The 15,693-nt window shown below is 39.6% G+C and overlaps 1 protein-coding gene across 3 annotated transcripts in view; it reads right to left on the reverse strand.

The window, feature by feature from the left end:
* The window catches only part of dhx29 (DEAH (Asp-Glu-Ala-His) box polypeptide 29), a 16,264-nt gene continuing 571 nt past the window's right edge, over window positions 1-15,693 (reverse strand). For 2 of the 3 annotated variants that reach the window (XM_086053666.1, XM_086053665.1), the window contains 27 exons: window positions 14,880-14,953; window positions 14,664-14,777; window positions 14,371-14,500; window positions 13,954-14,297; window positions 13,222-13,348; window positions 12,975-13,133; window positions 12,732-12,909; window positions 12,529-12,649; window positions 11,502-11,918; window positions 10,901-11,167; window positions 10,414-10,557; window positions 10,168-10,344; window positions 9,370-9,510; window positions 9,109-9,253; window positions 8,293-8,413; window positions 8,129-8,213; window positions 7,959-8,047; window positions 7,657-7,785; window positions 7,487-7,562; window positions 6,370-6,594; window positions 6,157-6,293; window positions 5,989-6,079; window positions 4,841-5,122; window positions 4,493-4,624; window positions 3,622-3,718; window positions 968-3,559; window positions 1-449 (listed from right to left, as the gene is read on the reverse strand). In XM_086053666.1, the coding sequence (XP_085909792.1) occupies window positions 3,504-3,559; window positions 3,622-3,718; window positions 4,493-4,624; window positions 4,841-5,122; window positions 5,989-6,079; window positions 6,157-6,293; window positions 6,370-6,594; window positions 7,487-7,562; window positions 7,657-7,785; window positions 7,959-8,047; window positions 8,129-8,213; window positions 8,293-8,413; window positions 9,109-9,253; window positions 9,370-9,510; window positions 10,168-10,344; window positions 10,414-10,557; window positions 10,901-11,167; window positions 11,502-11,918; window positions 12,529-12,649; window positions 12,732-12,909; window positions 12,975-13,133; window positions 13,222-13,348; window positions 13,954-14,297; window positions 14,371-14,500; window positions 14,664-14,777; window positions 14,880-14,953 (4,058 nt within the window). In that variant the 3' untranslated portion in view covers window positions 1-449; window positions 968-3,503. The remainder of the gene's footprint in view (window positions 450-967; window positions 3,560-3,621; window positions 3,719-4,492; window positions 4,625-4,840; window positions 5,123-5,988; window positions 6,080-6,156; window positions 6,294-6,369; window positions 6,595-7,486; window positions 7,563-7,656; window positions 7,786-7,958; window positions 8,048-8,128; window positions 8,214-8,292; window positions 8,414-9,108; window positions 9,254-9,369; window positions 9,511-10,167; window positions 10,345-10,413; window positions 10,558-10,900; window positions 11,168-11,501; window positions 11,919-12,528; window positions 12,650-12,731; window positions 12,910-12,974; window positions 13,134-13,221; window positions 13,349-13,953; window positions 14,298-14,370; window positions 14,501-14,663; window positions 14,778-14,879; window positions 14,954-15,693) is intronic. The other variant, XM_086053667.1, reaches the window with a different exon arrangement.

Raw genomic sequence — 15,693 nt, forward strand, 5'->3', positions numbered from 1 at the left:
TGTCAGACAAACAAGTTTTATTTCCAAATTGTGAAAGACAAGATGATCATTTGTGGGTTATTACTATAATTATTTAAAAGTTCCTCTGAGGTGGTCCGGATGAAAATCCTTGCGCCAGGTCATATAGGTCCTTAGATCGCCCATCCCTGCTTTGGCCAGTCCTCATATTTCGCCGCCAAACCTCCAATCAGGCGCTTCTCATCCACGACCTCTGAAGTAGCTCATCCAACAGGTTCTCCGTCAGGGTGACACCCTTTTCCTCCGTACATCCTCTGTGGATCCCCCTTCACGTCATCAGGTGCCGCTGGACTTGACCAGGGTCTTGTGTTCCTTGATCAGGGCCTTTAAGAGGCAGCAGGTCCAGTAGAGACGGTCGCCCACCTGGCGTAGCTCCAGGCCGACGCTGATGGTTGGTGATAGGGGGACGTTAGGAGGGCTGCTTGTCAATGCTGGAAAACATTTGGAAATGATTTGAGTAAACACACTACTTCAATAAAGGGGTGGGTAAACTAATAACATGTCAGGAGGTGTTGTAAATATAGTAGCCCAAATACATTTGACCCATAAATGCTAATTATGTTAAGTCAAACATGGTTCAAGATTTAAGTCAACTGCTTTGTTACCAATAAAATTCAACTAGAATGAAAAATACATAAAACAAAAATATTATAAAATCACAAAATGAATATACATTTACCAGTACATTCAAAATATTAGAAATAGGTCATAGGCAGTATATAACCACACAATCAGTGTTCAATGAAAAACGTTATCTCTAAAAACAGAAACTAAAAGGATACCGAATTTTGGGCTACACGCTTAAATACAGTAACACAGATTTAAGACACAACGCGCTAATATTATAGACAATTATTTAAATAGGTCTTCAGTGTCCTTTTTTTTCACTTCTGAACATGTACTCTGCATGCGAAACAGGTCAACCGTCTCAGAGTAAAACAACACTCACCTTGACCTGACATCTTTATCCCCGCCAAAGCCAACGAAGACAATGAACTTGCACGTTTCCAAGCCTGCGTTGTAACTTCAGATGTCAATAACACAAAATGACACGCTTAACGACTATTCATAGCCGGCGAGTTTATATAGCAGCGTTGACGCCACAACACGGAAGCAGAATTCTCTCCGTGTGGCACCATAGACATACATACACCGCCATTGAGCGTGGTGCCGCATCGTTGCGATACGTCAGTGTGTCTGCCATTTTGGATGGGTCCACTCTGCCCTGTTATGCTGTTATATAAATCATTAATTCACACACAGTAGCTTATTTGGACGAGTGTTTACATTACAACAACTAATGTATGCAGACATATAAATATGGTGGTAAATACTTAAATTATAAATATTAAACAAGGCAAGGTAGCTATATTTATGTAGCGCATTTCGGACACAAAGTAACTCAATGTGCTTATAGACGTCACTATCTTTTCCTAATATATTAATACATGAGTGAATGAGCGGCAAGGCGTTCAATTCATTTAACTAACTTGCATTCGTTGAATTGGTTTGACCTTACACATTCAACATGGCGGCTGCACTTTACGAATCGCAGCAACTGTAAACACGCTCCTTGAGGATGATATACGTCTATAACGAGAACAAACACAGATTTAGTGACGCCTGTATGACGTTAATCTGCTCGTTTACCTGCCCCGGATTTTGTTTTCCAAAAGTCACATGATTCTGAATGCGGTTGGTGCGGAAAAAGCCCTACTTTTATGACGAGAAATATTGTGTAATACATTTATACAATGGGTGTTAGACGCATTCTACATTCATAATAATTCTTAGAATTATAATGAGTTATGTACTTGTGGACCTTTGAACTAACGAGGAAGCTAAATGTTAGGCTAAATGTGTGTTTATGAGGAAGCAAAACACACATCAGATAAAACAAACAAATCAAAATCAATTAATGAAATAAAACATAGCAAACATAATGTATATTTGAAAGATAACTGATAAAATTCAAAACAAAATGAGCATTAGTGACCAATTAATAAAATTGTAATTGTTGCAGAAACTATTTTACAATAACAAATATTATTATTTCAGTAATTATAAAAAATGTATGTTTATAGCATACAAATACAAGTGAATAGATTATCATTTAAATTGCCATTGTTGCAGAAACAAGTACATTTGCATAATCGAAATAATAGTCTATAATGGCATCAGTTTGGGTCTTAATTTCAGCCGTTGTCTCGCTTTGATACTGAACAAAACCACTTTTTAATACAGTACAATGCATTTGTTGAGTAGGCTACGCATGCATTTAAGTACAATACATTTGTATTGAATCTTTTAAAAGTGTTTGTTTATAATTATTTATTTAGGACAATAAAAAAAGTTTGTAATACACTTTAATTGAATCATTACATAAGTACAGTTTCAAGAAATGTTTTTAGGGATTTAAGGAATTGCCTGATGACAGGAAAACAAGTCAGGGCAGGGCTTCATGTGGTGATTTAGAGGAAACAAGGATGTAGCGGTGAAATGAGTGTTCTGCTGCCAAGTCATGTTACCATGAGGTCATGTGAAAATCACCGGTCTCTATTTTCATACCATTATGTATAGTCTGCCGAATTGCTTACAAATGAAAGAAAATGAGTGGGATTAGGGTTTGCTTGTAAATTTGGTGAATGGAAATTGCGAATATGACTTAATTCGGCTATGCAAATTGTGTTTTCTTTGTTTTTCAGTTTCATGAGTGTGTTGACAAGATACCTTTAGAATGTCCTCTTCTTGCTTCCATCGTTTGGTTTATTACCATTCATATCAGGAACTAAACACTGTCATGTGTTATTATGTACAGTCTGTGAGTGGAACTCTTACCTTTCATAAGCACACTGAACGTGTCAACAAACATGTTTGTAGACGTTGATCCAAAATAAGTAACAATTTTTAAAAATCATAACCATAATAGAGTAGCAATGTTCTTTGATGTAAACACACCATTTTTTTATAATGCATTTGACTGTGATAATTATTAAAATCGTGTTATAAAACTACAATAAAAATGTAACATAATTTTTAAAATTACAATCAATAAAATGATGAGAATTTTAAAATCCCTCTTCTTCTTTTGAAATCATTACAACGTTTTCCATGAATTTAGTATGGCCCCAGGAAACCAATGGAATAAAAAAAAAATTGGACACATAAAATTACAATAAAAATACATTATAATTATAATAAATAGAATTACTTTATATATATATATATATATATATATATATATATATATATTTTTTTTTTGTTACATATTTTTGTATATATTTTTTTATATATTTTTTTTCCCATGAAGTTAGTATGGCCGTGTTAAGTCACTGGAATAAAAAATACTTTATTTGTGACAGTTTTTGGCAATGACAATTCCCCTTAGGGGTTAAATTTTTATATGAGGATTATTGCCATGATTGAAAATCCTTAGTGACCATCAATTCTTCATTCTAGCTTCAAACCTTTTTCGTTTCCACACATTATGCAGTGTTCTCTGACTTGATCAGCTCCAAGATGATTTGGATGGTCCTCTCACCTTGACAAATGAAGAAAAAACATATTTATATCAAGTTGGCAAGGACAGGGGTGTCCTTTTACCTTCTAAATTCATGCGTGGGTTCTCAAGCTTCTTCTCCAGCAACGAGTCCAACAGTTTCCTCAAGTGTTTGAAGATCACGCCGATGCGAACGGGAGCCTACAAAGTTAATGTACCATATAAAATTGTACTAAAACAAATACACTGCGAGGAAAAAATGAAAATCAAATTGCAATTAACGTGTGAATGCACAAAGATGACTACATTTCAGCACTAGTAAAAACTATGAGCTATCAAGCAGTGTGAAAAGGACTTCATACACATGCTCTGAAATTACCTGCCCAAAAAAACGCAAACCGTCAAGTCAACTACCAGCTAATTAGCTAACTATTTAGCATATCCTATCTTAAGTTTAAGTCTTGTTTTGACTGCAAAATGGTAAAAAAAAATTTTTTTTTTAAAAGATTGAAAGGAAAACGGTCCAAAAGTCCACCTTGGAGAAAGTTAGCTGAGCATAACTGCCAATGGCAGTGAATTACTATTAAAATATTTGTTTGACAGGAAAAAGTTTCAAACAATTGTCTAGCAGCTAACTAGTCATGCCGATCTTATGTTAGATGTTTTAAAAGGAAAACTGTCCAAAAAGACCACCTGGGAGCAAGTTAAAGTAGTTAAAGTCTTGTTTTGAATGAAAAACATAAGAAAAAAAAAATCTAGGGGGAAGCTAGTGTTGAAGTCTTTTTTGGGACTAGAAAAATAGTCAAAAACCTAGGCAGCAGTAAGTTAGCCATGTCTTGCTTATGTTTAAGATTTTTCACAGGAAAATGCTCTAAAAGGCCACTTGGGAGCAGTTAGCTGACCACAAATTACTTTAAAGTCCTGTTTTGAGTGGAAAAATCTAGACTAAATCTAGAGTACATGATCAGTTGTGACCTGGAAGTGCATCCATCCGTCCAACGTGATGAGGCGTTCCCTGTGCTGAATGTCGATGTCCCCTCCAAAGAGCAGCATGGGGAACGGGGATATGAGAGTTGTGTCTCGAAGGTAGACTTTGGTGTACTTCACCTGATGACAAATTAAATATCCTTATTAAATCAATCACTGTCATTGACAAACGTATTTGTCTTTTCACTGTCCAGCCATTCAATCGCAGGAATTTATTTATATTTTTTTCCCATTTCTTTCAAAGGTTAGGGTAAAAGAGGGTCTGCAAATATCCGGCAGTGAATGAGTTCAAATGGAAATGAATACTATAATAATCAACGGGGTGAGACGCCAGACCTTCTCTTGGTAGAGCAGCCAGCCGTGCGTCTGCAGGTTGCGGTTGACGGACGACGGGTGCACCTGTGCTCGGCCCTGCGGCGTCTCCGCCGAACACGCCACTCGCTCCAGCGCGTCCACGGAGGCGACGCAAAGCACCCGCGCCACGCTGTCGTACAGGCCCGCCGTCAGCGCCGCCCCCAGCAGCGACAACGGTGGCTTGGACGCTACGGGGGGGCGGGCTGCACGCGATGAGTAGAAGCCCGCCTGCTCCATCATCTTCATCAGCTCCTGCTTCACGTCCTGCATTGGAAAGACTTTATTGGGGACACCCATTTCACTAAGTTGATGCATTTTCAACACACACTTAACCTTTTGAGAAACAAAAATTTAGCTCTTGATGATTCAATTTCCATATTACCATGGATTAATATGATAAAATTACAATAAATACACTAAGAATGTCTTTTTTCATTAAAATTATTTTGAAAAAATATATATATTTTATATATTTTTTATCACACATGATTTTACTGCAATTTATTATTTTTTTACAATTAAATTGACATTTTGATTGAAATGAGTTTAATATATTTGATCATTTTTGGTACAAAATATTTTAAGCAATTTAGTATATGGATTAAAAAAATGTCATTTATTGTGAACTATTTGTTTTATATTTATATCCATCTTTCATCAACATTTCAGTATTTCATTACTTTTAATTAATACTGATTTTCAATTACGTTGTTTTCAAAAGTCTTTATTTTAAGTCATTCATGGTTTAAAAAAATGCATTTGATTTGGCCTTTATTAAAATGGATCTCAAGTCACGTAAGAGTTTTATAAAAATGATTTAAATGTTTTTTACGCTTTTCTAAGTAATTTGCATAATTTATATTATTTCTGAATAAATATGAGTGTTAAATATATTAAATAATTGATTCAATTCAAAATAAATAAAACTGCTCCATTTTAGTTTTTTTTTTTTTACTAATCACAAATAGTTTCATGTTGTATATCAATTTATAATTTAACTGTAACAACCCACAATAATTCAAAATGCTAAGTTGATTCACACTGTACTGCTTCACACTAAGATATTTCGAATATTTTGGTTACGATATTTAGCTATGCCAGGGAGTTAATCCCGCGCGTGTGTCTCTTACCTCTATAGTGGCAAGTGCAGCGCGGTTAAGGAAGTGTTTCCGGCAAAAGGACATTTCTTCTTTATGTCCTTCCTTTTGGGAATTCTTCCAGCTAAAACATGGAATAATTCCTCATTCCTCACTTATTCCCCAAATGAATCCAAGATCGTAAAACGATGCCATCCATACCCGAGATATGCGTTGTAGATGGTCATGTGGTCAGAGTTGGCCAATGCGAGCGCAGCTTTGGCCAGGTTGGCTTCCTCCTTCCTGTTCATGGGTGTGGAGAAGGGAGACTTCTCCGTGATGGCCGCCGCGATGGTCGCCTGGAAACGTGACACAGGCGCTCATTGACACTGCCAACGTCGGCCGTGATAAAAAGACGCAAAATGGAGGTCGTACGATGGGCTCCAGGCAACCCAAGATGGCGGCGTAGATGAGCATCTTGCCGATCTTGACGTTGACCGGCAGGTTGGCCAGGTGTTGGCCCAGCGGGGTGAGCAAGTGGCGGCCGGGCTGACAGGCGCCGATCTTCCGCAGCAGATTAACGGCGTTCATCACAGATTGAGGCTGTGGGGCGTCCAGGGCTCCGCTTAGGAACTCTTCTGGGGAGCCGTACTCGCATTTCTAACCAAGACAATAAAAATACAAAAATGACTGCGTGATTCAACATACTCATCTGAAATGTTTTAATATGTTCAGTAGGATTTTGCATGTTAAATTTCAATTTCAAAACAAAATTGGGGCTGATTATAGGTGTAAGAAAAAAATGATTACTGGATGAATTTATGATATTTAATTAGTTGTAAAAATAACAAATCATTTTGCCCATATTAAAAATCAATTTAGTATTAGATTTTATCATTTCATATATTTTCTCTACTCATTATAAAAAACAATATGGGTTGTATTTTGTGTTTTTATTGACTGATTAGTTTTATCTTTTATATTCTTTGTTATTCAATATAATTTGTTTTACACATTGTTTAAAAATGTGATAGCATAAGTTTAAAAAAATCATGCACATTATTTCATCAATCATTTAATCAATAAATGCAGGGTGCTTTTTTTTTTTACACATGATAAAACCAGTGAATGGTAGGGTTTTGTATTTGTAATTTTTAAAATGTCTGATATTGTTTAATATGTATTATATACACTTTTATTTTTTACAAATGATAAAATAGAGTAGGGTAAGGCATTGTATTTGTTATTAAATTTTACAGTAATCAAATTTTTGCTCATAATAAAAACAAACGAGGATAAGGTGTTGTCATATATAGCATTTTTTTAGTTTTGTTTTTTTTGCAAGAAAACAAAAAAAATTAAATGAAAGGAAAAAAATATCAGAATTGTGTGTTAAAAAAAAAATCGTATGCATAGTCCGTTGTTGGCTGATAAGAAAAAGAAAAGTCCGCTGTCATGTCAGTAGGGGGACACGACATTCCTTTTTTAATCACTTCCTCTTTGTCTCTCACAACAGACTACTACCTTGGCAGAGCTAACCATTTTGTTTTACCATAATATGAAGACAGAGCTCCTCCAGGGGCACGCGAAGTATCTCTGGAATGGAGTAGTCCATGAAGGCATCGAATCTGAGGAGAAACACATAGATCATAATATGATTTTTTTTTGAATTTCCATCTATTCAATGTAACAGCCCTTCTTCCACAGCCTGCCCCAACTTACCTGTACTTTGGGTAGAGTCTGAAGCAGAAGCCATTGCGGACCCGTCCTGCTCTGCCCTGCCTCTGGAGGGCGCTAGCTTTGGACACGAACGTCTCCACCAGAGAGCTCATCTGGCTGCTTTCGTGGTACCTGAACCACACATGGCACATCACACACATTGTACTTCTGTACTAATACAAGCGTCTGAATATGCTCAATGGGATTCTACATGTGTAATTTATATTGCTGCGTGAAAGGTTGTATTTATTGTTCTTTTTAAATGACTTTCTAATGGGCCTATCAAGACCGCACGTTTCCCTTACTTGTTCTCCTTGGTTTTTCCCGTGTCGATGACAAACACAACATCTGGAATGGTCACGCCCGTCTCCGCAATGTTTGTGGACAGCACAATCTAGAAAGGAAAGAGGGGAGAAAAAAAAAAAGCATGATTTGTGGTGCTCCTATTTTAAAACTTATTTCCAAGGTACAGTACCTTCCTGACGCCAGCCGTCGGCACCGTGAAGGCAGCAGCCTGGTCTTTCGAGGACAGTGTGGAGTGCAGAGCGACAATCCTGTACCTTTAAGTTACACACAACAAGCGTGAAATCAACTGTGGTTTGGATTGTTCTTTAAACTGCATTTGTGTGCTGACTTCACCTGTTTTTATCCTTAAAGCGCTTGTCTGAGGACAGCAGGTCAAACAGCTGCTGGATGTGAGCCAGACCGGGTAGAAAGACCAGAACAGCGCCATCCAGTGCTGTGAATTGTGGAGCTTTATCTAGAAGAAAAATAAAAAAAATGTTTTTAATATATATACATAATTTGACATTTTTCCCCCTTATAAATTAGGGTAGGGCAAGTTGTTGTTTTTAAAAATATCCATTTTATTATTGCAATTCATTTTTTGGGGTTACCGGTAATATTTTAAAAAAAAAATTAGAGAAGCTATTTAGTTTTCATTTCATTTTGTTTTTTCAAAAGCTACATTTTAGCCCTTTTTAAAAAAGTAATAGGTTAAGGTAGTATTTCATTCATTAACATTATTTTAATTAATTACTTAAGAATAGTCTGGTAAAGTGGTAAGATTAACTTTATATAATTCTAATTGCATTTTTATTATTTACAAAAACAGGGTAGCTTTTATTTTTTGTTATATTAGTTACACTTTGTGGGGATATTTAATGTTTGCCCATTATATTTAAAAAAATGTAGGATAAGGTTAAATTAAAGGAAATTAAGGAAAATAAACAAAAAAGGCAATTTAAATGGTTTGTATAAATAGGTAAAAAAAACGTTTTCAAAATTCTGTTTAAAGATTTTTTTTTAACTTGGAATTTTGTGGGGTTTTTTTTTTGCATATGACCATAGAACTGGAGCCTATTACAGAGTTACACACATTTCCGTCCATGCTGCTTAGTCTGATATGTCTAAACAGACACCTGATACTATGGCCATTATACACTTGTGTGGTACCAAGGTAGCTGATGAGCTCCACCAGTAGTTCCATGTTGATCTTGTTGGGGTTCATGTACTGCAGAACCTGGCGAGTCCTGCTGCTGAAGTGGTCCAAGTCAGGACCTAAATCCCAGCCTGGCGACGAGTCCCTCACGATCACCTCCTGAGAATCAACCCAAACCGAGATGGAGACTTCAGACACTTCTATTTCAGTAGAGGTCCGATTTAAAATCGCAAGTTCCCGAGACAACGTCGCGGCTGACGACGGCGGACCATCACCTGGTGCTGTAATGTCTTTCCACCTTTTTGCGTGATGGCAACGCTCACTTCCTCTTCCTCTTCCAGGACCTTCTGGCAGTATTCCGAGTCCTTCTCCAGGACATAGCCTGTCTCCTCCACAATGTCCTCTAAATGGAACACCTGGAAGAAAAATGTGTTCCTATCTGACATACAAAAGGGAAAAAGAATCTACCTGCTGTCAAATAAAACTAAAGTAAAAAGGGCTGCAACGATTAATCGAAGAACTTCAATAATTTACTGTAATTACAAAAAAGGTTGAAGAAAAATCCTTGCCTCAAAACAAAATAACAAACTAAAAAAACATTTTCATAAATGAAATAAAATAAAAAATTAGAGAGATTTAAAAAAAACTATAACTAATTAAAACTACATTTTACATTCATAAAACCACGGATTAAAAACTAACTATAATAAAAAATCCCAAACTATTAAAACCTCGGTGAGAGTCAGTAAGAGACAAATACCTAATCAGCACATTCAAACATGAGCTGCCAATGACTGGTTAACTGTCAGCCATCTCTACACTCTCATTCACTGACACCCATGTCACTCACCAATCCAGGACTAGAATTGCAAGTCACACAGTCGCAGATACATGAGGACGGCAACCTCAAGCGGACCAAAATAATACCCACGCCTCACATACTGTACATGTTGTTGTGTTGAATAATGCAAAAAAAAAAGTTTTTACTCGCTTAAACAGTGCGATAAGTTTAATAACCTGTTTTCTGTGGTCGTGATTCATCATCTTTTGTCCCCACAATGGACCCTGCTCACCTCCACCGGGAAGGTCCGTCCCGGGATGCTGAGCACGGGGCAACGGTTGAAGTAGTTTGAGAACTTGTGGCAGTCGGCGGTGGCGCTCATGAGGATCAGCTGCAGGTCTGCCCGCCTGAAGACCACGTCCTTCAGGATGGTGAGCAAGAAGTCCGACTGGACGCTGCGCTCGTGCACCTGCGGAAATTCAGAGTAGGTCATTTGTCATGACAATTGAGAATTTTTGCCGGGGAGCGTTTGCCGTACTTCGTCCACGATGACGTGCGTCAGGGTGCTGAGGTGTCGGTCGTGCTGCAGCTTTCGCAGCAGAACTCCGGTGGTGCAGTACAACAAGCGAGTCCATTCGCCCGACTGGTTCTCCATCCTGATCTGGTAGCCGCACAGCGACGACTGAAGACACGGAAAAATTGTACGTAAATAAATGTTTCCATTTTTTTGACATTTTATTTAAAATATATATATTTTTTTTTAAAATGTCAATTTTTTCTTGAAATTGTAGTTAATTTTTTTTTTTTATTGTAGATGAACACTTCATTGAATTTTTCCTTTAAATCTCTCATTTTTGAGTTGAAAATGTTCTTTAAAATGTGTCCCAAAAATCTTTTGTTCAGAAATGTTAAATTTTCTTGATATGCAAATGAAATCCTTGTGGAATTTTAGTTCCGCTTTTTTTGTAATCTTTAGTGAAATGCAAGTGTAAAAAGAAGCTAACAGCCTAGACAGGTAAGTTCACCTTTGAGCCCGGCCCATCCTGGCAGCCGAGCTCTTGGCTGACCCTGCAGGCCAGACTCATGGCCGAGATCCGCCGGGGCTGCGTGACGACGATGTTGCAGGCTCGGGCCGCCTCCCCCCCAAGCAGCAGCTCGTCTAGGAGGAACTGTGGGATCTGCGTGCTTTTGCCGCTGCCCGTCTCGCCGGCCACCACCACCACGCGGTGGCGCCGCAGGGCTTCCAGGACACGTTGCCGGTGCTGGAAGACAGGAAGCTGTTCTCGCTCCGCCTTGAAGGAACATTAAAAAAATAAATAAATAAAATGCCAAAATGCATAATAAAAGTACAATTTAAATATTCATAATGTCATGTATAAGGCATGTTTTGCCTTACATATAAAAATCATGTACATTTTTTTTAGGCGATAAGAAAAAACATTGTGTATTATTTAGTATTCATTTTAGCAATTAAAATAAAATAAGACAGTTCTTTATATTCTCTGATGTTTTTTTTTCCCAATTGAGTTTTACAAGTCTGCAGTAGAATACATTAATGGTGGAAAAAAAAAGTTTTGAAAGCAGGGGTGTGCAGACTTTTAAACCTACTGTAGCTGCATGTCTCACCAAGAGTCTCTGAGCCAGAGGGGACGTCCTGAGCTTCTTGAGGAGTTCTCTTGTCATCCGCAGCACTCCTTCCTGTGCCCTCTCGCCTCCCCTTCCCTCCATCTTGCCCTCTTCAGCCCCTCCTCCTTTCTCCACGATATCAAGGGAGGCCAGGTTCTCCCAAGAATCCTCTGCGTCCTCCTCCGCAGCAGCGCCAAGCCGCGGCTGGCCGTCGGATTGGGACTCGAGCTGGTGGTGGTTGTGGTGGTGGTGCTGCTGCTGCTGCTGCTGCTGCTTGAGGCGGGTCAGCAGTCGGGTGATGAATTGGTCTCGGGGCTTGTTGGCGGCGCTGCGCGTCTCTTCCTGCCGCTGCTGCTCGCCGTCCCGCCACTCCAGCCACACGTCCCGGTAGGTTGGGGGGAGGAGCTGGTGCACCGACTAAGGACACAATCACAGAAATAAAAATGAAAATAAAATGAAGTCAAACAACTTCGCCTTTGAAGTAGTACTGTGCTGAGGGGGGGGGGTATAATACCCGCCTATAGATCAGTCCTCCTCTGATCAGGCACCTGCAAACTTCGACTGCAGCAACAATAACTCACTATTGTCCCTCGCCGCGGCCATCGAAGCCTCGCCGCAAAAAAATGAGTAAAGACGGACTGCAGACGAAAGACGGATTAAATACACGGGATTCCGACTACGCGTAGTCCGTTTATTTTTTAATTTTTCCTGTCATTCGTCAACCATCAGCAAAACGCGCAACCGCCGTAGGCCGATAGACGGACCGGTCCGTCACATAGACGGAATGCCCCTCATTCGATCAGCAACAAGCTATTTATTTCAACATCTCCCGATATGACAACATATGAATGTATGGTTTTATTTTATGTCATTATGTACTCTTTGTAGCTTATTACGGTTTAGTTCAGCATTTTTAAGATATATTATGCACAAACGAGTGGGCACATTCAATTTAGTTTAGCACACATTTCAATGACAAAAAAGCCGTGGAGTTGAGCACCATCTGCTGGTTAACGTCATGTACTACCTGTCCTTTCACCAGACTGTAGAGAGCCAGGGTGGCGCCCAGATGCTGAGCCTGCATGCTATCCTCGGTCAGGATGGTCGGACAAACTTCCAAGACGTCCTCCGTCCTCTGAACACGCACCCTTGAGTCAATGAAAGAAATTCTCTATAATCAACACCAACACCATCAGACAAAAAAAAAAAAAAAAAAAAAGCATCACTTACTTGCACCTCCAGTATCTGCCCGCAGCAACCTTGTGGAAGGCCGGCGGCGGACTCTTGGGAAGGTTTTTGCGCACCCAGTCGATGAGGAACTGTTTAGGGGACTTGCCCGTCCAACTGCGTGCCGTGTAGTCAAAGTTCCGAATGTCCTTGGGCTCATTCTTCTTCTTCGGTTGCGTGACTGTGAGGACACATGCGGGAACATGGTCGTAACCTGACCAGCCAGCTCCAAAAAAGAAACTGTACCTTTGTCTGCGGGGGCCTCTTTCCCCGCCCGTTCAAACAAGTTGAAACCGATTTCATCTTTGTCCTCATTGACGGAGGGCTTCATCTTCTCCTTTTGGGGCGCCTCCACCACTTTAATGGCAGGGTTGAATATGGGGTGCAACTCCAGTGGCTTCATTTCTAACACATTGTGGTAAAAATCCAGAAGGTTTCTTGACATAGTATTCACTAAATAACAACTTGGAAAGCACAGAAAAACATCAAGAACCTTGCTGTATGATGCGTATTCTGTCTTGCGCCATCCGCTGAGCCGCCTTGTCGCCTTTGGCTTTGGCCGCCATCGCCATTTCTTTAGCATCATAGAGCTGAGCAGTCAAGATCAAATACCTGTCGTTCTGCAATCCAAATATCAATTCATTTCATTGAAACTTGAGTTTGCTCAATATGTAAAGTTACCCAAACGACAACTACAGCTTCTTAATATTAAATTAAATGGAAAATTGTCCTTTTGTCATATTAAAAGTGAGTACAGGAAGTCCTCGACTTACGACGAACGCGACCTACCACGTTTCGAATTGAAGAGGCCCGTGGCTCTTCCGCCATTTTGTCCCCAGCACCGTACTGACTACGTTTACATGCAGTCGATATTCGGGTTAAGGTCAAAACTTCAGATTTTTGAAACATTGACTATTTTGACGTAAATTTCAACATTAACGGTCAAATCCGACATACGCGGAAATTCCGGTTACATCGCCAGTGTAGCAACGGAACTCGTTCGTAAATCGAGGACTTCCTGTATTTACATTTTCTTATGATAAAGCCATAGAATTAAGTGCTTTTTAACGAGAACACAGTATAGAGAAAATACATCTTGGGTCTCATAATTTTCCTCTGTTTTATATTTCAATTAAAATATAAAACTAGCATGGTCTAATAGTGTATAATCCCAATAATGACCATGATTAAAATAATAGTTTTGTCTGGCTTTTATTGCGCTTACCGGATCAAACTTTTCCTCTAACTCCGGGTTGCGTTGCGACATCTTCTCTCCTTCCTCCTCGTCATCCTCTTCATCGCTGCTCTGCTCTGCATACCTTAAGATCCAATCTTTCATGCGTGCGTCATCATCCTTCACGGTCGCCTGGAAAACCCACATACGGTTTGGATGCATGGCAGGACATGACTCCTTGCGGTCTTTACCACACACCTTGCTGGCATCTTTGGAAGTGGGCGTTTTGATGAGCTCGGGGCTCGGGGTTCGGGGTCGGACAGGAGGCTGGAACCTGGGCCTGCTCCTCTGGCTCTCCTCCTGCATTTGCTGGCTGAAACCTTCAGGCAGCTCCTCTGAGAATCCAATGTGTTACAACGGAGCAAGCTTGAAGGATGATCTCGGAACATAAAGCACGCGCGAGGTTACCATCTCGAAGGTTCAGGCAGAGCCAGTCGAGGGCAGAGTGGAGATCGCCGCCGTAGAGCACGCTGCTCTTCATGGCCTCCTCGATATGCTCCCGCTTGAAGTTGAACTTCTGCAGAGCCGTGTACAGATCCTACATCCACAAAAAAAACCAAAAAAAAACGGAATGTTCTGGGAAAAATATGGCACTCTCATCATAAAGGTTCGACATGGCCATGTAAGACTAACCCATTCAATTATTTTTTAAATGTTTTTTCTCTGGAGAAAACAAAATGTGTGATGGTGTTCCACCTCACCAAAAGTTTCTTGTTGGTGAGTCTTCCCGACACGGGCCCTTTGTCGCCATTCTCCTGCCGGAAGTCATTGATTACCTTTATGATCTTTTTCTCCAGGTCAGCTTGTATGGAAACCTGCAGTAGACGCACCCCCCCCCCCCACACACACAACATTTATTAAGGGGTGCACCAGAATATACAGTATTAAAAGCATAACTCATAAATAATACCACTTACTTTCAGGATTGATTTGTCCGAGACACCGCCTGTGTCCACCTGGGCAGTGTTGGCCAGACTGTAGGTCTTTGGAGCTGCAAATGATGCCAATTTGTAACAGTTATGTACATTATAGCGTTGGAGGGGGACTTCAGTCACATCATCTGATTTGAGTCCGATTTAAATCGCAAGTTTTAGGACTTGAGACTTGCTTGGCTAAAACGTATGAAAGACTCGACTTGGCTGAATTGGTATTCATGGGACTAGATTCGACTTCAACTACGGTACATGACTTGACAAGTCTGGCCTGTTTGCATTTGACAATGTTTACAAGTCAGTGTGCAATTTGATTTGCTTTTGAAAGCTAGTTACATTTTTGTGTCAAATAATACGGAATACTGAGACTAAAAAATAACAATGTCTTAGTAAATCTAACTAATGCAAGTACAGTCCACAGTGGCTTGCCTTACTGACTTACTCAACCCAACTAAGGAATGGACTTGCTTGAAATTTAGTGGTGACTCGACTTTACTTGCGTGACTTTTGCCACAGTAAATTGGTTGAAACTCGAAGGTTAAGACTAAAGCCTTGCTTAAGATTTGCTTGCTTTTGTATTTATGTGCCTTACACCCAGCTCGGTATTATAGTGGTCAATGTCATAGTAAAAAGACCCCAATGTTGATTTGCAAAACATAATATTGTTAAACCATGTGGCAGCCAATCTCCTAATCAAAAAAGACGGACAGTTGTTATCTGTGTCTAAACACAACCAATACAAATGACACATTTCTTCAATATTATTTGTATTGTTAAGATGAACTACATCATATTTGGC

The sequence above is a fragment of the Filicampus tigris genome, chromosome 15 (genome assembly GCF_054856515.1).
Source record: "Filicampus tigris isolate MCC_2025a chromosome 15, RoL_Ftig_1.0, whole genome shotgun sequence".
In the NCBI taxonomy this organism is placed as follows: domain Eukaryota; kingdom Metazoa; phylum Chordata; class Actinopteri; order Syngnathiformes; family Syngnathidae; genus Filicampus; species Filicampus tigris.